Source organism: Dendropsophus ebraccatus, chromosome 4, assembly GCF_027789765.1.
Source record: "Dendropsophus ebraccatus isolate aDenEbr1 chromosome 4, aDenEbr1.pat, whole genome shotgun sequence".
NCBI lineage: Eukaryota > Metazoa > Chordata > Amphibia > Anura > Hylidae > Dendropsophus > Dendropsophus ebraccatus.
The window spans coordinates 67,516,949-67,539,844 of NC_091457.1; the positions used below are offsets into that span (position 1 = coordinate 67,516,949).

Sequence of the window (22,896 nt, forward strand, 5' to 3'; positions counted from 1 at the left end):
ACCCCCAAAGCAAGCCGGAGCGGGGACGAGGTGATGTATGATCCGGCCGCCGGGGGTTAACTTACATACACGCAGTAGGATGTCATTCCCACTAGGTGTATGCATTCTCATAGTGATGCACTGAGACTGGAATCCGCAGCGGATCTCGCTGCGAATTCGCAGCGTGAAATCCGCTGCGGAACCAGTGTGTGTCAAGGAACCCTTAGAGGGGTGTGTAAGTGTGTTATGCTTTTACACGTGTAAGTGTTAATGTGTGTGTTCTATGTACTGTTTTTTTTTTTTTTTTCATTTTATTTGTGTGTTTTTGACTTTTTTATTTTTACCTTTTTTTTTAACACCGGGGGGGGGGGGGGGGGGGGGGGCAGAAAAGGGTAAGAGGAGAGAGGAGAAGGTGGCAGGACAGAGGGTGGCAGGACAGAGGAGAGGGTAAGAGGAGAGGGGCCATATGACGGAGGGGAGAGGGTAAGAGGAGAGGGTGGCAGGAGCGAGAGTGTGGGTGGCAGGAGAGGGGGTGGCGATAGGGTGGCAGGAGAGGGGGTGGAGGGAGGGTGGCATGAGAGAGGCTGGAGGGAGGATGGCATGAGAGAGGCTGGAGGGAGGGTGGCAGGAGAGAGGGTGGAGGGAGGGTGGCATGATAGAGGGTGGCATCATAGAGGGTGGTGGGAGGGTGGCAGGAGAGAAGGTGGATGGAGGGTGGCAGGAGAGAAGGTGGATGGAGGGTGGCAGGAGAGAAGGTGGAGGGAGGGTGGCATGAGAGAGGCTGGAGGGAGGATGGCAGGAGAGAAGGTGGAGGGAGGGTGGCAGGAGAGAAGGTGGAGGGAGGGTGGCATGATAGAGGGTGGCATGATAGAGGGTGGCGGGAGGGTGGCAGGAGAGAAGGTGGATGGAGGGTGGCAGGAGAGAAGGTGGATGGAGGGTGGCAGGAGAGAAGGTGGATGGAGGGTGGCAGGAGAGAAGGTGGATGGAGGGTGGCAGGAGAGAAGGTGGATGGAGGGTGGCAGGAGAGAAGGTGGAGGGAGGGTGGCAGGAGAGAAGGTGGAGGGAGGGTGGCAGGAGAGAAGGTGGAGGGAGGGTGGCAGGAGAGAAGGTGGAGGGAGGGTGGCAGGAGAGAAGGTGGAGGGAGGGTGGCATGATAGAGGGTGGCATGACAGAGGGTGGTGGGAGGGTGGCAGGAGAGAAGGTGGATGGAGGGAAGCAGGAGAGAAGGTGGATGGAGGGTGGCATGAGGGAGGGTGGCATGAGAGAGGTTAGAGGGAGGGTGGTATGATAGAGGGTGGAGGAAGGGTGGCAGGAGATAGGATGGCTGGCAGGGAGGCAGAGGGAGGAGGAGGTGGCAGCAGCGAGGGGGCAGCGGTGAGGAGAGCAGCACGGGAAGGAAGCCGGAAGTGAGCAGAGTGGAGCGGAGGAGGCGGGCACACGCGGGAGGCGGAGGAGGCCGGCCGAACGGAGGTGGGGGCAGCAGGGGCCCTCAGTGCAGCGGCAGCGGCGGCGGCTGAATCACAAGCTCCTTCTCTGCTCGCCGATTGGCCGCTGGCAAGTGATCCCCCGGCACTGCGGTGATTGGTGCTGTCTCGGACAGCACCAATCACTGGTCAATTCCGGTATACCCGCCCTGTATACTGGAATATTGCTGTGATTGGCCGCTCAGAATTGAACGGCCAATCACAGCGATCGCCGTCACGGGGGGGGCGTGATAATGCCCCCTACATGACACAGGAAGATGCCTGCTGTAATAAACAGCAGGCATCTTCCCGCAATTGCGACCGGGCGGCCCGTTAAAGGACCCGCGTACGCGTACGTCATGGGTCCTTAAGTGACAGGGATCCATGACGTACGCGTACGTCATGGGTCCTCAAGGGGTTAAACGTAAATTTCTTAAAAACGACAAATCCGTTCGAAACGAAAAATAGATAGCCCACCACACACCGCCGAGGGCTTCGAAACGCAGTTTGAATGGAGTCTGTGCGCAAAGCGGTTCGGGCTGTATTACGCGCAGAAAAATGGCTGGAAGAAGAAACGGAAGAAGAAGAAGAAGAATACGGATTACAATATAGTGCTTTTCAAGCACTATAATAACAAGTCCCTTTCAGTCCTTTTTTTTAACAAGATAACCCCTTGCAACCTTTACTGCTATGCAGTTGTACTGTTATTGCAGATATACTGTAAACTGTATAAAACATCATAAAAATCCCTGCCCGCACTACTAAACAACTAAATATTTACTGTTAGTTGTATACATAAGATATATTAGGCCCCGTGCACACAGAGCAAGAACAGCGGAATTCCGCCAGCCTCCGTGTTATAATGACACTCTATGGGAGGCGTGCGCGCTGCATCTCAAGGCGCTGAAGAATGAACATGTTCATTCTTCAGTACGGAAAGAGGAGACGCGCGAGCCTCCCATAGAGTGTCATTATAACACGGAGGCTGGCGGCATTCCACCGCTCTTGCTCTGTGTGCATGGGGCCTTAGGAAGCGGAGGAGATAATGAGCAGCCACACAAACAAATAAAAATTGTAGTGAAATTGACAATTGTAATATATGGCTATGCATGCACAGGCTAATGTTATAGAGCAATTACAACTAAAAGAATAAAGATAGATGTTACTGAGAAAACTAAAGAAAATTCTTTACATCCAAAGTATTCATCTTCAGCTCTCTCTTTATGATGTTTGTACATCAACCAATGAGGTGTTATAGCTAGAGAAGTCATGTCTTTCTAAAAATTCACCATACAGCACCTACTGCAGTGAAAATCAAGCCGTAAATGGCCACCAATTACACTGACTGGATGTAATATACTACATTGATCCCACCAAAAAAATTTTTTATGCAAAATAGGACTTTCAAAAATTATGCACCTACCAGAGGAAGCAGCTGGTCCAACCTCAAAATGTGTTGTTTACATTCTGTGAGGACCACCAAACCTGTGTGCACTTATCCCCAAGGAGGCTACCTCTGATTTGTTGAGGAAAGGGGTACACAGGCATTGTGTAATTATGCAAATTTAGGTATTGTGAGTTTTTTTTCACATAGTATGCTGCACATTTATATATTATTGTCAAATGTTTTATATTGGTTACAGCTGTTCATTTTCCCATGTGTTTATAGCACAGCTTTTTCTGATGCAACAAGACCTAATACTGAATACGCTAATCTTGATCATCTTATCCATTTCCTTTTCTTAGCACTATGTCCTATAATGTTATTATATTTAGGTATATATAATTTGGAGTACTACACATATAGGCTTTGACTTTGTAACAATGTTCATAGCATACTACAAGTTCATTTAACCACTCCCACGCTAGTGCAATGCACCTGGTTTTCAGGGTATTTAAGTATGCAATGTGGTGGGAGGGATTGTCAGTGAGCAAGAGTGCGCATGCGCTCGAAACGCGTCTGATCTCTGTGGGGTCCCTGCACTATGGTGATTCACATGTTTTTACCTGCATTTGGAAAATAAAGGCATCTTTCTTTGCTACGTGCTGGATCATTGTTTTCCTTGGACATATTGTGTAATTATGCAAATTTAGGTATTGTGAGTTTTTTTTCACATAGTATGCTGCACATGAGCGCATTTCTTCCTTCAAAAGAAAACAAAACTAACCTCTTGATATTTCCCTTTTGTGCATGGGACACTAAGGATAAGGGTAAGTTTCTTACCTTCATCCCCAGTAAATTAGTATTATAGCTTAGGCTTATGCTGCGTTTACACGAAACGATAATTGGCCCGATCGTACGATTAACGATGTCGGAGTAACAGGTTTTTTTTCCATAACGATCAGCGTTTAGACGGTACGATATATCGCTTGAAGCCTATCTCACACATTGGTTAAATCGGTGAATGACTGTTCACACGGAACGATCTGCGAATGATCAATGACTATTTGAGAACTTGTTGAAAGATCAAAATGAAAGATTTCTCGCTGCGTTTACACGTACGATTATCGTTCAGATTCGATCGTTATAGTGCGAATTCGCACGATAATCGTTCCGTGTAAACGCAGCATAATACAGTGGTTTGGAGCACTGGGGGTGGGACTACCACCACTACACCAGTGCTCCACCCCCTAGTCCCGCCCCCAGTGCTCCAAAATGTCATATTAGCCTAAGGTTATAGCTACTAACTACACAGAAAATTTGCAGAAGATGAAGATGATAAACTAACCTTCATCCTCATCGCCCTATACACAAAAGGGAGATATGGGCAGGGTAAATTAGTTTCTCTTTCCTGTTCTAGTTGATTGATCCCACAAAGCAAAAGCTGCTCTTAGTAACACCCCTCCACCCTGGATTGTCAGAAAGTCAGATTAAGGGCCAGACACGCAGCTGAAATCTCGCAGCGAGTTTTGCAGCGAGACCAGCTACGAGTCAAGGTCCTGGCAGGTCCCAGTACTACATACTGGTGAGGTCTCCAGAACTGGACACGAGTATGTATTGCAGCCGCCCCCTTAACCCCTTCTGCTCCTGCACAGGTCCCGGCGTCCTGCTCTCCCGCCCAGCCATTCAGTGGCTGCGGCTGGGCAACACACTGATTGGCTGGGCGGGAGAGCAGGACGCCAGGATCCCGTGCAGCAAGAAGAAGAGGTAAGGTATATACAGACAACGTAGCAGGAGCCGGGCGGGAGCAGGAGGGGTTAAGGGGGCGGCTGCATTACATTCTCGCAGCGGTCTGAAAGACCGCTGCGAGTATGTAGTACTGGGACCTGCCAGGGTCTTGACTCGTAGCTGATCTTGCTGCAAAACTCGCAGCGAGATCTCAGTTGCGAGTCTGCACGTGTGAACTGGCCCTAAGGGTGCGTTCACATGTACAGGATCTGCAGCAGATTTGATGGCACAGATTTAAACCTGCAGCAGATCCGCAGCAGATTTGATGATCCAGAATTGATTTGCTTTGAATCTGCAGCTTCAAATCTGCACCATCAAATCTGCTGCAGATCCTGTACGTGTGAACGCACCCTAAGGGTAGCTTCACACGTACCGACTTGCAGCGTTAATAACGCTGCGAGTTGGCTAGGTCCTGGCAGATCACTTTTACTACATACACACAGTGGTCTGAACGACAGCTGCGTGTATGTAGTTCTGCCGGCCGCTTAACCCCTTCAGATCCCGCCCGGCTCCCGCTGCCACTCCGCTGTATACATTACCTGTCCTCGCTGCACGGGGTCCCGGCGTACTGCTCTCCCGCCCGGCCAATCAGTGGCTGCGGCAGGGCAACACACTGAATGGCCGGGCGGGAGAGCAGTACGCCGGGACCCCGTGCAGCGAGGACAGGTAATGTATACAGAGCGGGAGCCGGGCGGCAGCTGAAGGTGTTAAGCGGCCGGCAGAATTACATACACGCAGCGGTCGTTCAGATGCTGTGTGTATGTAGTGAAAGTTATCTGCCAGGACCTAGCAGACTCACAGCGTTATTAACGCTGCGAGTCGGTATGTGTGAAGCTACCCTTACTAAGGGTGCGTTCACACCTACAGGATCCGCAGCAGATCTGCAGCAGATTTGATGCTGTGTTCAGTTATTTAAATGAAATCTGCTGCAGATCCTGTAGGTGTGAACGCACCCTAAGGGTACAAACACACACACCGTATACGCAGCAGATTTGATGCAGTGTTCAGTTATACAGATCCAATCTGCTGCGTATCTGCTGCGTATCGCAGCAGTAAATAAGCAGCGCATAAGGTGTGTTTGTACCCTAAGGGTACAAACACGCACACCATATACGCAGCATATTTACTGCTGCGATACGCATCAAATACGCATCAGATTAGATCTAAATAACTGAACACAGCATCAAATCTGCACCATCAAATCTGCTGCAGATCTGCTGCGTGTACGGTGTGTGGGTGTGTACCCTAAGGGTAGCTTCACACATACCGTATCGCTGCGTTTTTCACGGTGCGTTTTTAATGGTGAATCTTTACCACTGCGTTTTTTACATGCGAGTTTTGATTTTCACATGATATTCATGTGAAAATCAAAACTCGCATGTAAAAAACGCAGCGTTAAAGACGCACCATTAAAAATGCAGCGATACGGTACATGTGAAGCTACCCTAAGGGTACAAACACACACGGCATATACGCTGCGTATTTACTGCTGCGATACGCAGCAGATTAGATCTAAATAACTGAACACAGTATCAAATCTGCTGCGTGTGTTTGTAAAGGGTACAAACACACACACACCATATACGCAGCGTATTTACTGCTGCGATACGCAGCAAATATGCAGCAGATACACAGCAGATTAGATCTAAATAACTGAACAGCATCAAATCTGCACCATCAAATCTGCTCCAGATCTGCTGCGTATTTGCTGCGTATCTGCTGCATATATGGTGTGTGTGTTTGTACCCTAAGGGTACAAACACACACGTCATACATGCTGCGTATTTACTGCTGCGATACGCAGCAGATACGCAGCAGATTAGATCTAAATAACTGAACACAGCATCAAGTCTGCACCACCAAATCTGCTGCGTATCTGCTGCGTATCTGCTGTGTGTGTTTGTGCCCTAAGGGTACAAACACACACACCGTATACGCAGCAAATAAGCAGCAGATCTGCAGCAGATTCGATGGTGCAGATGCTGTGTTCAGTTATTTAGATCTAATCTGCTGCGTATTTGTTGCATATTTGCTGCGTATAGCAGCAGTAAATACGCTGCGTATACGGTGTGTGTGTTTATACCCTAAGGGTACAAACACACACTGAATATACGCTGCGTTTTTACTGCTGCGATACGCAGCAGATACGATCTAAATAACTGAACACAGCATCAAATCTGCACCATAAAATCTGCTGCGTATATGCTGTGTGTGTTTATACCCTTAGGGTATAAACCCACACACCGTATATGCAGCGTATTTACTGCTGCGATACGCAGCAAACACGCAGCAAAAACGCAGCAGATTAGATCTAAATAACTGAACACAGCATCAAATCTGTACCAACAAATCTGCTGCGTATTTGCTGCGTATTTGTTGCGTATCTGCTGTGTATACGGTGTGTGGGTTTGTACCCTTATGGTGCGTTCACACCTACAGGATCTGCAGCTGATTTTCTGCAGAAGATTTCATTTAAATAACTGAACAAAGCATCAAATCTGCTGCAGATCCTGTAGGTGTGAACGCACCCTTAGGCTGGGTTCACACTATGTATATTTGAGGCTGTATTTGGTCCTCATAGCAACCAAAACCAGGAGTGGATTGAAAACACAGAAAGGATCTGTTCACACAATGTTGAAATTGAGTGGATGGCCGCCATATAACAGTAAATAACGGCCATTATTTCAATACCACAGCCGTTGTTTTAAAATAACAGCAAATATTTGCCATTAAATGGCGGCCATCCACTCAATTACAACATTATGTGAACAGAGCCTTTCTGTGTTTTCAATCCACTCCTGGTTTTGGTTGCTATACAGCCTCACAAATACAGCCTCAAATATACATAGTGTGAACCCAGCCTCAGGGTACAAACACACACGGCTTATACGCTGCGTATTTACTGCTGCGATACGCAGCAGATACGCAGCAGATTAGATCTAAATAACTGAACACAGTATCAAATCTGCTGCGTATCTGCTCCGTATCTGCTGCGTATCTGCTGTGTGTGTTTGTACCCTTAGGGTACAAACCCACACACCGTATACACAGCAGATACGCAACAAATACGCAGCAAATACGCAGCAGATTTGTTGGTACAGATTTGATGCTGTGTTCAGTTATTTAGATATAATCTGCTGCGTTTTTGCTGCGTATTTGCTGCGTGTTTGCTGCGTATCGCAGCAGTAAATATGCTGCTTATACGGTGTGTGGGTTTATACCCTCAGGGTATAAACCCACACACCGTATACGCAGCAGATACGCAACAAATACGCAGCAGATTTGTTGGTACAGATTTGATGCTGTGTTCAATTATTTAGATCTAATATGCTGCGAGTTTGCTGCGTATCGCAGCAGTAAATACGCTGCATATACGGTGTGTGGGTTTATACCCTAAGGGTGCGTTCACACCTACAGGATCTGCAGCAGATTTGATGCTGTGTTCAGTTATTTAAATGAAATCTGCTGCAAAAAATCAGCTGCAGATCCTGTAGGTGTGAACGCACCATAAGGGTACAAACCCACACACCGTATACACAGCAGATACGCAACAAATACGCAGCAGATTTGTTGTTACAGATTTGATGCTGTGTTCAGTTATTTAGATATAATCTGCTGCGTTTTTTGCTGCGTGTTTGCTGCGTATTTGCTGCGTATCGCAGCAGTAAATAAGCTGCGTATACGGTGTGTGGGTTTGTACCCTTAGGGTACAAACACACGCAGCAGATACGCAGCAGATTTGATACTGTGTTCAGTTATTTAGATCTAATCTGCTGCGTATCTGCTGTGTATCGCAGCAGTAAATACGCAGTGTATATGCCGTGTGTGTTTGTACCCTAAGGCTGATTTTATACAAGTACATTAGACATGTAGTTAGGTGTCCTTATTACGGGTCTGGCCTAACTGTGGGTTTGTGTAAATTTCTTGTATCACGTTTGATACTTTGAACCTTGCTCTGAAAGAGGGTGTGGCCTAACAAGCAAGAAGTGTGACCTCTTGAATAAAGGGATTGTCAAAAAATGGCTAAAGACAAGTCAAATCTTATATAGGACAACATGATAGATTTGCTGCACTCTTAAATGACCTCATCTATATGGGAATTTATCATCTAACTTTTTCCCACCTTTTTAACGCGTACACTTTTTTCTTTTATGCATACATTAATTTGACATTTGTACGCCTATTGAGTGGAATTGTGCAAAATGTTTCTGACTTTCTAAAAAAGTTGCATAGAAAATATTGGGCTAAAACCCCACTACATATTAACCACACACCATGCCTCATTGGTGGAGGTGGTGAACTGCCTTAAACGCAAGTCAATTTTAAGCCTTTTTTTTTTTTTTTTTAAATAAATCCCCCACATAATGTCTTTACAGTTTTAGGGTATAAACCCACACACCGTATATGCAGCGTATTTACTGCTGCGATACGCAGCAAACTCGCAGCAGATTAGATCTAAATAACTGAACACAGCATCAAATCTGTACCAACAAATCTGCTGCGTATTTGTTGCATATCTGCTGCATATACGGCGTGTGGGTTTATACCCTTAGTAAGCCTGGGCACCTGCTGTGTAACTTTACCCTTCCTAATAAGTGGCCTACTTTATGGCAATATTTTGTATGTACATGAGTTGGAACCATTTGAAGCCACACCCCTTTGCATCAAACCACACCCCTTGTTGAGCCACATGCAAAAAGGGTATTTTGGTGACAAGCTGGTTAAGTCAAACAAGCATTCTTTTGCTTATATAGACTATTAGAGAATAACGTATAGGTCCTTGTGTGCGGCTTGTGCTTACCTGTTGTAGCTGAGGTAGAGTTTTCAGACATTTATTTAGTATTTGCTCAGTTAAGTGATTTTCTAAAGATGACTACAACTCACACGAAGCCTAAGGCTGAATTCACAAATTCCATGTTTCACGGATGACACAGACGTGGAAGGCTTGCAGTGGAATCCCAACCCCCATCCGCACGAAACTATCCAAAACTATCCAAAAGTATGCATGCGCTGTACTGACACAGCAGCTTCATTACAGCACTGTGCATATTCATACAGTTTTCCCCGCTCCCAGCATCATATTGGAGATGCTGCCGTGTGACATAGAGATTCCATTAAAAACCTTCCACGTCCGTGAAACATGTAAGGCTAGGTTCACACTGCGTTTTCAGCATCCGTTTAACGCATCCGTTTTTTGCAAAAAAACGCATGAAAAACTGATTGCAAAAAACTGATTTATTTGTGTGCATCCGTTTTTCCATTGACTTCCATTATAAAAAAAAACGGATCCGTTTTTTTTGGCGGACCAAAACGGACCCAAAAACGTTGCTGACCCTATTTTTCTGGACGTTAAAAAAAACGGATCCGTTAAACGGATGCTGAAAACGCAGTGTGAACCTAGCCTAACCTGTGAATAGGGCAGAATTTGCAGTAGAGTGAGTGAAGTCTCAGCACTTCAGTTTCCATAATGAGATCCAACAAGATCACCTGGTGATCTAATCACTTTGCTGGCAGTGGAGTCCAGTCAGGTGATGCTCATAAGTGGGTTGGTGTCAGTTCACATTATATGCACTTTTTATGCTGCGTTTACATGGATTGATTATTGTTCGAGTTTTCGCATAAACGATCGCATTTGAGCGATAATCGTACCGTGCAAACACAGCAAACGATCAAACAACGAGCGAGAAATCGTTCATTTTGATCTTTCAACATGTTCTTAAATCGTCGTTCGCTGAAAATTCGCAGATCGCTTCGTGTAAACAGTCTTTCACCGATTTACCCTATGTAAAAGATGCGTTTTAGCGATCTTAAAAACAATCGCAATAACGATTTTTCTTACGAATTTTCAAAGATTTTTCTAACGATTTACTTATCTAAACGCTGATCGTTATAAAAACAAAATCGTTGCTTCAAAATCGTTAAACGATCGATTGGGCGAATTATCGCTCCGTGTAAACATGGCATAAGGCATTTTCTTATTCCAAGTGCGTTTTAGAAACATAGGGGGAGATTTATTTAACATGCTGTAAAGTGAAACTGGCTCAGTTGCCCCTAGCAACCAGATTCCACCTTTCATTTTCCAAAGAGTCTGTGAGGAATGAAAAGTGGGATCTGATTGGTTGCTAGGGGCAACTGAGCCAGTATCACTTTACACCATGTTTGATAAATTCCCCTATAGATTGTTGACAGAAAAACCACTGGGTCCATCTAGTCTGCCCTTTTAGTATTTCCCTTCCAATTATCTTAGGATAGATATACAGTATGTTTATCCTAGGCAGGTTTATTGTAGATTTACCAACCACATCTGCTAGAAGTTTGTTCCAAGCATCCACTACTCTTTTAGAAAAGTAATATTTTCTCCTATTGCTTCTCATCTTTTCCCAACTAACCTCAGATTGTGGCCCCTTTAAGGCTGGGTTCACACTACGTATATTTCAGTCAGAATTGTGGTCCTCATATTGCAACCAAAACCAGGAGTGGATTAAAAACACAGAAAAGCTCTGTCCACACAATGTTGAAATTGAGTGGATGGCCGCCATATAACAGTAAATAACGGCCATTATTTCAATATAACAGCCGTTGTTTTAAAATAACAGCAAATATTTGCCATTAAATGGCGGCCATCCACTCAATTTCAACATTGTGTGAACAGATCCTTTCTGTATTTTTAATCCACTCCTGGTTTTGGTTGAAACATGAAGACCACAATACTGACTGAAATATACGTAGTGTGAACCCAGCCTTAGGCTATGTTCACACTGCATATATTTCAGTCAGTATTGCAACCAAAACCAGGAGTGGATTAAAAACACAGAAAGGCTCTGTTCACACAATGTTGAAATTGAGTGGATGGCCGCCATATAACAGTAAATAACGGCCATTATTTCAATATAACAGCCGTTGTTCTAAAATAACAGCAAATATTTGCCATTAAATGGCGACCATCCACTCAATTTCAACATTGTGTGAACAGATCCTTTCTGTGTTTTTAATCCCCTCCTGGTTTTGGTTGCAATACTGACTAAAATATACTGACTGAAATATACATATACTGACTGAAATATACGTAGTGTGAACACAGCCTAAGGCTATGTTCACACTACGTATATTTGAGGCTGTATAGCAACCAAAACCAGGAGTGGATTGAAAACACAGAAAGGCTCTGTTCACATAATGTTGTAACTGAGTGGATGGCCGCCATTTAATGGCAAGTATTTGCTGTTATTTCAAAACAATGGCTGTTGTATTGAAATAATGGAAGTTATTTACCGTTATATGGCGGCCATCCACTCAATTTCAACATTGTGTGGATAGATGCTTTCTGTGTTTTCAATCCACTCCTGGTTTTGGTTGCTATGAGGACCTGACATGAGGACCAAATACAGCCTCAAATATACATAGTGTGAACCCAGCCTTAAACTGTATTAAGTCCTTTAACATTTCTATTACATCCACGCTTTCCCTTTTTTTCCTCCAGACTATAAAGATTTAAATCCTTAAAGAGGACCTGTCACCCTCGGCGTCGGGGTGACAGGCTTCCGACCCCCCCCCCCCCCCCCCCCCGCTAAAGCCAAGCTTCTTTGGCCGGTCCCGGGACAGAGATATCCCCGCGGGAGGCCCAGCGCGCATGCGCCGCTAAGATCGGTCCGACACTCATAGAGAATGAATGGAGCGTCGGACTCACCATTTATTCTCTATGAACGTCGGACTCAACTCAGCGGCGGGATCAAGTAAGCATGAGGGGCTCTAGCGGGGGTCGGGAGCCTGTCACCCCGGCATCGGGGGTGACGGGTCCTCTAAGTCTCTCCTGATATGTTTCATGCCTGGCACCCTCCACTATTTTATAGCCCGTCTTTGGACCCGTTCTATTTTAACAATATCCTTTAATAGGTGAGGTCTCCAGAACTGGACACAGTATTCCAGATGTGGCCTCACTAGAGGTCTATACAGCGGGATCACAACCTCCATCTTCCTACTGGTTATACCTCTAGCTATACAGCCCAGCATACAATTAGCTTTCCCAACCAAGTGGTTACACTGGTGACTCATTTTAAAGGGGTTATCCAGCGCTACAAAAACATGGTCACTTTTCCCCTACTGTTGTCTCCGGATTGGGTGGGGTTTTGAAACTCAGTTCCATTGAAGTAAATAGAGCTTAATTGCAAACCACAGCTAAACTGGAGACAAGAGTAGGGGGAAAAGTGGCCATGTTTTTGTAGCGCTGGATAACCCCTTTAAGGCTGTCAGAAATCACTACCCCTAAATCCTTCTCCTCTGAAGTCTTTACCAACACAGAACTGCCGATATGATACTCCGATAGAGGATTCCTCCTCCCCAAGTGCATTTTTTTTAAGGGTATAAACCCACACACCGTATAAGCAGCGTATTTACTGCTGCGATACGCAGCAAATACGCAGCAAACACGCAGCAAATACGCAGCAAAAACGCAGCAGATTAGATCTAAATAACTGAACACAGCATCAAATCTGTACCAAAAAATCTGCTGCGTATTTGCTGCGTATTTGCTGCGTGTTTGCTGCGTATTTGTTGCGTATCTGCTGTGTATACGGTGTGTGGGTTTGTACCCTAACATTTGGAAACACCGAACTGCAGTTTTCATTGTTTGGACCACTTATCTAGTAATGCTAAATAGTTTTCCATATTACAGACACCTCCAGGAATCCCAACCCTATTGCACACTTTTGTGTCACCAGCAAACAAACCTTGCTATTAGATACAAAAATAGAGATACAGTAGATAGTGGCACTACTAGTCCCAACAGGTGCTAGGCTATCTAATGATATATATCAGACAGCAAAAAATCCTGTAGGTGCTAACTCAGAAACAGTATCATTGTAAAGAAGGAAATGGGTTGCACACACCGGTAATAAATAAATAAATTTATATATAATGTGTTTTCACTAATTATATTTCACATGAGTTTTCCATCATCACAAGCTGGAACATTTAAACAACATGATGACATCTAAAGGAGGTGGTCCGTGGAAGCACCGTGAGGGCGCGAAACAGTCTGTCACCAATGTTATCGTGACGTCTGCTCATGGATCATCTGCACAATGTGCCAAATTGTATCTGAAGAAATAATAAATGAAGAAGCCAAAGATTTTTTTCCCCAGTGAATAACTCATTTCCTTCTTCACAATGAAACTTGCTATTAGAGATGAGCGGAGCGCAGATCCAGGATCGGATCTAGCTTTTTCCGAGAAGTGGTAGGGAGCGCAGCAGCGCTGAAAGGCAGCTGGGTGGAAATGATGAGTGGAAAGCTGATCAAATGAAGCATTTCGCTTTGTTTAGGGGTACAAACACACACGGCTTATACGCTGCGTATTTACTGCTGCGATATGCAGCAAATACGCAGCATATTAGATCTAGATAACTGAACACAGTATCAAATCTGCTGTGTATCTGCTGTGTGTGTTTGTACCCTAGATCAGAGATTCACTCATCTCTACTTGCTATCCATCCTTTAGCCAACCACAAATTCACTTAGGGTGCCTTAACACGTACCGCATCCACAGCGAATTTCATGCTGTGATTTGCAGCGAAATTTTTATTCCGCTGCAGATATGGGAACTGGTCCCTTTAACCCCTGGCCACCCGCCGCCCCGGCCCCAAGCATACATTACCTGCCAGGCTCTGCGGCTGTGTAAAGCTCTTGGCTCCCCTCGCTTCTCATCAGCCAATCAGTGCACAGCAGCACTGATTGGCTGATGGGGAGCGAGTGGAGTCAGGAGCTTCACACAGCCGCGGCACCAAGCAGGTAATGTATGCTTCGGGCCGGGGCTGCAGGCGGCCAGTTCCCATATCTGTAGCGGAATGAAAATTGCAGCGTGAAATCCACTGCGGATCGGGTACGTGTGAAGCTACCCTTAACTATGCAGGTATTAAGACTGATTTCCACCAACTTTACCATAGGCTCTCTATAAGGAACTGTATCAAAGGCTTTGCTGAAATCCAGATAGGTGTTTCTGCTGAATTCTCACATATCCTGACCTGTGCCCGTTACTTTTCCTGCCTGACCCTCTGTACTGCCTGCCTCTTCCGTTGCACACGTGGATTGCCTGACCTGTCATGAGGCCGCTTGCCCTAACCCTTCACCTGTCTGATTATGACTGCTGTCTTGTTCCTGGTACTGCGCTGATTCTCATGCTGACCAGCTGCTGCTCACATCGGTCCCACACTTGAGAAATTACCTGGTGACCAGCTTTTGTATCCTGGGGCGGGTGAAGACCTAAAGGGCACTCAGGCTTCTCTTCCCAGTGTGGCCCAAAGCCAAACTGGTTGAGCAGTACAGCAGGTCCCCTATAAAGGGGCTATCAAGCGCTAGTAACTTCTCATATATAGCTGTGGTCATATAGAAAATAATAAAGAACCTATGTTTACCTCTCTCCTCTGCTTCAGCGTCTTCGATATCCCCCACTGATTGGCTGAGCTGACTGTCACGCCAGAGGTGAGTGTGTTATAGAAGTGGCAGACTGTAACCAGCGGGGACACCAGAGATGCTGCAGTAGGACATGGGGGGAGGGGGGGGGGGGGGTTAAGCATAGGCTCTTTATTATTTTGACTGCAGCTATGTATGAAAAGTTTGCTGATGCCAGATAACCCCTTAACTTACTCCTATTGGTCTGCCTGTATGTCATTCTTCACAGTTATATCATCATATTCATGAACCAAGAACAACAGGCTGACCTCATAGTAAATTTTAGACACAGTTACTATAATTTTGAAACATTCCATCACCCAGGGCATGCTGGGAGTTGAGGTTACACAACTGACAAAAAGCCGTAGGTAACACACCAGTGGTATAAGGTATTTGGCATATTGGACGTCTACAATGTGATTATATCCCTAAATAACAGCAGGCCATGTCAGATATGCAGCTGCAACGCTCAGATGCTTAACCAGTTGGAACTATAAACCATTTATATGATAAATTTAGTCATAGACAAATTGATTTTTTCACCCCCAGCTTATTATAGTGTTTACTGAACATTTCAAGGTAAAAAAATAAATAAATAAAAAAATCAATCCCGTCCTGTCCCTTTGAGTTTCTAAAATAACAAAAGACACATCATCTTGTCAACAAATCTCTCTGCCAGTGCTTCTATATACAACGCGGCTGGGAGGGTGTATGATGTATCACCCACATAGGGAGAGACTATCATTTGCCCGTTACACTCATGAACATGATCTATGTAGCCATGAATCGTCCATCACTCTCCAAGACTCAACAGGAGGAGCACGCTAATGTCTTCTAATGCTTAAAGGCTGTCCCTTTAAATGCAGAGTTTTATAGAAAATGTATCACTTGAAATAATTCAGCAATTTCTAAAGCCGCACTGATACCTAGCTTTTCTAAAACCAAGTATAAGAGGCCAAGTCAATGGCTTATGGTATATGCACTGCTTAGGTTTGGAATTTAGGGGGATATTCTTAATAAAATAGGTACAGAGTTTAAGTTAACAAAAGAACAACATTTTGTAGAAATAAAAATTTGTGTTAAGGACTCCAGGAAAGCTGGGTAACATTCTGTGGGAACCATATGACAACACAGAAAACAGTAGGGTAGACGTTTTAAGGAATGTGGCACTGACCCACTGCCAACCATGCCCAGTTCAGTTTGACTTCTGGTGACCAGTTTATGTTATATCCAGCCCAAGTAAAACCATATTGCAGTAATGGAAACCAAAAGTGAAGCAGTGAAGATATTCCTAGTATCAAAGAGTGACCACAGCACAGTTCTGTCTTGCAGCAAAGTGTGACTCACCTAGGAAGTTCTCAGGAATGAGGTCACCATGGCTGGTCTGATGCCAAACATAGAAGCCGAGTCAGGAGCTGCTGCAGCACCTCATACCGGCTATCAATCCACACACACACCGATATAGATAAACCTCATGGCAGCATCATCAGCGACGTGACGTTCTCAGCGTGGCATCACTTCTCCACTATAGTCAGACTCTATGAAGTTGGCATCTGACAGGTCCATCTACAGTCATACAGGTCTCTCTGTAAGGAGCACTGTAATACAATAACCCAGCATGCCACCCAGTGCCATGCTCAGCCCCCTTATGGCCATGTCAGCCACTCCCACTCCATTTAGTAGTAACCTTCCTCACCCTCATGGCCACAATGTTACCCTCAGGACCCCGCATTGATGTGAGGTACCCCACCTACTCGTGGCCTGCACCTGGCTGCTGCAGCGCCTCCTCAGGATCCTGTTGCCTGGCAATCTCAAAAATTATGGAAAACTCACAGTTTAAACATAGTGACTTTATAAAGTTGGAAAATGATTGTACATGGGCACCCAGCTGCTGCAGAACCTCTTTCAAGCTGTTAGACAATAGCATAACCTAAGGCAGTCCATCCTCCATAGAGATTTACCTGCTGCATCACCACTTTAGAAAGCAAACCTGTCAATCATCTGCAGGAGGATGGAGACTTTACAGCACTGCTCTAACACACAGAGACTTTAGAAAGTTACAATATTATTGACAGCAATGAGCTAAAAGAGGTTCTGCAGCAGCCAACAAGTCACCTTGTGCGACTAGTTCAGCCACATTCCCACAGGTCGGTGCACATGGACAGGAGACCACCTGGCAGCGCGGCGTGCCAACCAGTGCCACACACACCCGCCTCGGGCTATGCCAGCGCCATACACCCGCCACCTTCAGCTCACCCTGACTTTACCAGGTTGTTTAAAGCTCCATACCCCCCATTAATGGCATAGGTGTCGTCCCCTCCCAAGGCCTGCACATGGAAAGTGCACCGAGCCCCCTCCCCTGGCGCAGCGGCACCCTCCACCCTCTCCCAACGACCCCTGAAGGCAGAAGCGGAGCAGAGGGCATAGCCTACCTCATACAGGTCCCCAGAAGCCATGCCGGGACCGGGGCGGGCTGTGCGTGTGCAGCAGCAGCAGAATGACAGGGACTCCGGGTGTCAGTGTGCGCAGAATCACACAGCGGCGGCGGCTGCCACAACCAGCGCTGGAGCCGAGCGGAGCGGAGCGGTCCCTGCTCCTGCCCTGCTCACTCGACCACGGCGTCCACCAGAGGGCGCTCTAGCAGCGGGGCTAACGTGGGAGGTGTCTGTGACATGACAGCTAGGGGCTGTCCGCCGGCAGCAGCAGCAACAGAAACAGCATCCTGATAGGGGCGGGGAGGAGGTGGGAGGCAGTGCTTGTCCTCCTTGTGCTAGTCCTGTATATAAGACGCCACACAGCAGGGTAAACCGTGAGGAGAACCTACAGGTCTGCCACTGGCCACCCATGGGGAGATGGCACCTGTGCTCTATTATCCGGCTCTGGGCTCCTCCAGCTGTCACTGCTTCTCTACACTGAGAGCACTGGAGTCCTGCAGAGCCCGGCCTCCTCACATGTCTCCACACTCTAGTATCACAGGAGCACAACTATGGGCACTCACTTCTAAGCTGTTTATCTATGTGCATAGCCTGCGGAAAACATGTCTGCATTGTGATGAATATATATATATATATATATATATATATATATATATATATATATATAATGTATATGTGTGAGAATCCACAGCGTTTCTATAACAATACGCAGCATGTCTACAATATTCTACAGAATAAATGTTAGGCTATGTTCACACATCAGTGATTTCTGCCCCTATGTGCTGATCCACCAATAGGGACACAATACGGACCCATTTATCTTATAAGCCTTCATACATATCCCTAATTTCATGGATCTGTATTTGGTTTGGAATCCGTACTGGAAAAAAACTGGGCAAGCCATAGCACGGACTGTTTTTGCAGCAGAAATAGCCTAGAATGAAGTAGTCTGTGTAACCGTGGGCAGGCCACAAGTCCACGGCTACAAAGAAGGCTATGGATGTGTGAATGGAGCCTACACTGTACTGTATGTGGTGAGAGCATTTCTATAACGGCAGGGTGACCCACAATATACAAAAACACAGAAAAATGCAACAGCTCACCACAATGGCAAGATACAGACCCACTACAGACATGAAAATAGTTAAAAGCAGCCCCCCAACTGCTAAAAAAAATTCCCACCAAAATAAGGAGGCTTTTGGTTACCATTTGCAAACAGTGTAAACCACCCCACCACGATAAGGTAGCCTCATGCTCAGGGCAGACCCTACACTGTACTATGGCCTCTCCATGGCATGAAATACACCTATGCTCTGGGCATGCAAGATCCATCTTACACCTGCAAAAGTAATTATACCACCTGGGTGGTATGGGTGGAGTGCACGACCAAGTAGATGCAGCCACTCCCCCAACTGGAACACAGAAAAAAAGACAAATTTGGTCAGCTCTCCTAAAACACCATTCACACTAGGCAGGAGCACGTTGCTATGCCATAGCAACGTGCTCCTGCCTAGTGTGAATAGTGTTTTAGGAGAGCTGACCAAATTTGTCTTTTTTTCTGTGACCCGCAGTGTTGCCAGCCACAGTGCTATTGTAATGTTGCCAGCCACAGTGCTATTGTAATGATGCCAGCCACAGTGCTATTGTAATGTTGCCAGCCACAGTGCTATCATAATGATGACAGACACAGTGCTATCATAATGATGACAGACACAGTGCTATTGTAATGATGCCAGCCACAGTGCTATCATAATGATGCCAGCCACAGTGCTATTGTACTGATGCCAACCACAGTGCTATTGTAATGATGCCAGCCACAGTGCTATTGTAATGATGCCAGCCACAGTGCTATCATAATGATGACAGACACAGTGCTATCATAATGATGCCAGCCACAGTGCTATCATAATGATGACAGACACAGTGCTATCATAATGATGCCAGCCACAGTGCTATTGTACTGATGCCAACCACAGTGCTATTGTAATGATGCCAGCCACAGTGCTATTGTAATGATGCCAGCCACAGTGCTATTGTAATGATGCCAGCCACAGTGCTATTGTAATGTTGACAGACACAGTGCCCCTAATGCGAGACGCCATTTTTTAAATCTGTTCCAGGCAAAATTTAAAAGAAAAATGTATTTTTCTACTTTTTTGGACAAGGTGCAATAGGAATCAGGAAGCTGATTTGGAACTCTCCCACCATAGACTTTTCAGTCAGCAATACATAATGGCCCTGTTTTATTAATCTGCCTGAAACCACGCCTGTTTGTTTTCCCCCACAGCAGCCAATCACAGCTTAGCTTTCATTTTACCAGAGCATTTTACCAGAGCTGTGATTGGTTACTAAGGGCATAACCAGACAATAGGTTGACATACTGAACACTAAACTGAGTCTGAGGAGTTTGTTATATATATACTAGGCCTAATAACAAAGCCTACCATCTAAGTACAGTAGAAAGCCCTACCGACTTTGTTTTATATCAGGAAATCCATCCAAATGTTCTGTTACTTGAACAATGCAAAAATAAATATTATCTGTTTGTTATACAGTACCAACATGTTCTGCAGCTGCATACAGCTACAATGGAGCTCACAGGTTATGTTCCTTATCTCAGGCACAAACAATGAAGAATACTTGCTGCAGAATATATTGGCGCTATATAAATAAATGGTTATTTTACTGACAAATATAAATTAAATGGCTGAGGGCATACATTTCTGTAGAATTAAATCTGCACACCTAGAGAATGTTCTTCCTGTTTTTCAGAAATCACACGTATGAGAAGAAACAATATTTAAAGAGGACCTGTAGCCAGCCCAAAAATGAGATCTTCCTGTCATTAAATGGGTATTCCACTCAAACATAACTTTTGATATGTTGCTGCCCATGATAAGACTAACAATTCATTCCATACTTATTATTTCCATACGTTATTATCTATTCAGTCTTCTGAGCTGCTGCTTTCTGCTGAAAACACAAAAATCTGTGTGTGAGCCTTTTTCTCCGTCTCCTCCCCCTCCCTTCTGAGACAGCTAATGTAAACAAGTCCCAGGTTGGCTGTATCTGCAAAATTGTAGCTTCTTTGTAATGCTGGGAGGGATAATCACAGTGAGTTCGTTAGTGAGTTCAGAATAACCCTCCCAGCATTACAAAAAACCTACAATGTTGCAGATACAGACAGCAAGGGAATTGTTTACATTAGCTGTCTTAGGCTGCATTCCCACGTTCCGTGATCCTGACGGATCACGGACGTGGAATGCATGTACCGGAGTCCCCCCACGCCCTGACAGCATCTGTAATTAGATGCTGGGAGCGGGGGAGACTGTATTCATAAGCGCCGCGCTGTAGTAACAGCACTGCGCGGCTGATTCATTACAGCGCAGCGCTTATGTATACAGTCTCCCCCGCTCCCAGCATCTAATTACAGATGCTGTCCGGGCGCGGGGGGACTCTGGTACATGCATTCCACGTCCGTGATCCGTCAGGATCACAGAACGTGGGAATGCAGCCTAAGAAAGGTAGGGGGAAAGGGGGAGACAGAAAGAAGTCTCACACACAGATTTTTGTGTCTTCAGCAGAAAGCATCAGCTCATAACTGGGGAAAGGAGACTGAATAGATTATAACAAGTGTGGAAGGAATTGTTAGTCTCACCATGGGCAGCAACATATCGAAAGTTATGCTTGAGCAGAATACTTATTTAAATAGCTTGGGGTTCCCTGACTACGCACTCTTTTTTTCACAATTTTTTCATTTGCTCTCCTGTTCCCAATGTGTGTAGATTTATAGTTTGACAGCTCAGTTAACAGATCAATGTGAACCAAATTTGTATTAATGGGAGTGAAGTGATAAAATGAAGTTTACGCCTACCTGACTATTAACTGACTTGTCAATAAAAAATAAAAATCTAAACTCACATATCTTCAGAAGGAGAGGATGTATCAAGAAGCTGTAAAAAGGTGTGTAACTATGGCACGCCAGGATATTAACTAATAATATCTAATTTTTTGGAGTTGGCTACAGGTCCTCTTTAATTGTTGGAAATTCTGTCTTCAGATGTCGCTGTTTTAAAATTCAGATGCTGCACGGCTGAAGTATGTAAAAGGTTATTGTTTGTATGTCACATGGATCTGCGAACCTATGGGAATCTGTTCTTCTCTTCTCCTATCATCTCTCTCTTTACTTCTTCTGTTTGCACTTCTCACCCACTAACAGTGCACTTTAGATATGCTGAGGAAGGAAGTCACGTGGGTAGAGGAAGTGTGTAAGTCTTTGTAGAGGAAGGACGCAAGCTAGACAGCTCTCTACAGTGGTCTTCTCTGGACCCTGGCCCTCTGCTAGGTCTCCTCACCCTCAAGGGTCAGTCTTAGGAAGCAAGACAACACACAGTTTTCTTCTCAGTAATGCTACACAACACTATGTAGTGTTAAATCTTCCTTAGAGAGGACAAGTCATAGACAACCTCAACCCACACTGTGGACTAGGAGAGTCACAGAGCAGGACAGTATTCACAAAAAAGCCAAAGAAATTAGGAACTGATCCGGATAGAGCAAAGTTGCTAAGGCCTATGAACTCTATCTTGCAGCGCGGTTGTCAGCAGGGAACCCTCAGCATTCCGCTCATCCTAGGTAACAAGATCTTGGCCTTGTGTCACCCTCTAGGATGGGTCCCCCAAATCTAGTGGGCATTAGGTGGTGTTAAGACCCAAAGGTCAATACACAGGCACAAGGATTCTCTTTGTCTTCTTCTTCTTCTTCTAAGTATTCTTCTACCTCATTCTCATCCCAGTAGAGCACAGTACTAATTGGGTTGAGACTCTCACAACATCCTCGTCTCTGCTACTCAGATTCTTTGTATCCTTCAACACATTACTCAGCACGACTGTACCCTCTTCTACATTCCTAACGCAGATTTGGTTGCTGTATTGTCAAGTATTCATCTACAAGTGTTATCAAGTGTCTTATCAAGTGTTTTATCAAGGGAACTATCAAGTGTAATATATCTTGTCAAAGCAAAGCTGTATGATTGCTGCACCAAGTAATGTTTCAAGTAAACAACAGATTATTTATGTTAAAGAGACTCTGTGATTCTTCATCTCACACTAACACAGTGTTCACCACATCCTTGGGACACATCCCCTTTCAGTGGGTGGCAGTTCCAATAGTCCGGGAGGGTCACTTCACCGCTCTGGTGATCCGTGATTACATTAACCCAAGGGAACGCGTAGCAGCCCGCCAGGACACTGACCATAGAGAAAAAGGTACAACCGGCCTTCTAAAATAAAAGCAGGCGTGCCATCACACCTGTGCGCCCAACCGGCACTGGGGTCACGGTGTAACATCTTAAAAGGGAACTCCAGGTAGAGGTTAAAAAAAATGAAACTTCTGCAGAAGCATAACACATTA

At 45.3% G+C, this 22,896-nt stretch overlaps 1 protein-coding gene across 3 annotated transcripts in view; it reads right to left on the bottom strand.

Annotated features, from left to right (window-relative positions):
- The window catches only part of CDYL2 (chromodomain Y like 2), a 112,052-nt gene extending 94,386 nt beyond the window's left edge, over positions 1-17,666 (bottom strand). For all 3 annotated transcript variants that reach the window (XR_011362569.1, XM_069966019.1, XM_069966017.1), the window contains exon 1: positions 17,485-17,666. Coding sequence is in view for 2 of the 3 variants with exons in the window: in XM_069966019.1 (XP_069822120.1) it covers positions 17,485-17,508 (24 nt within the window). In the remaining variant the exon portion in view is untranslated. The remainder of the gene's footprint in view (positions 1-17,484) is intronic.
- Positions 17,667-22,896: the final 5,230 nt, after the last annotated feature.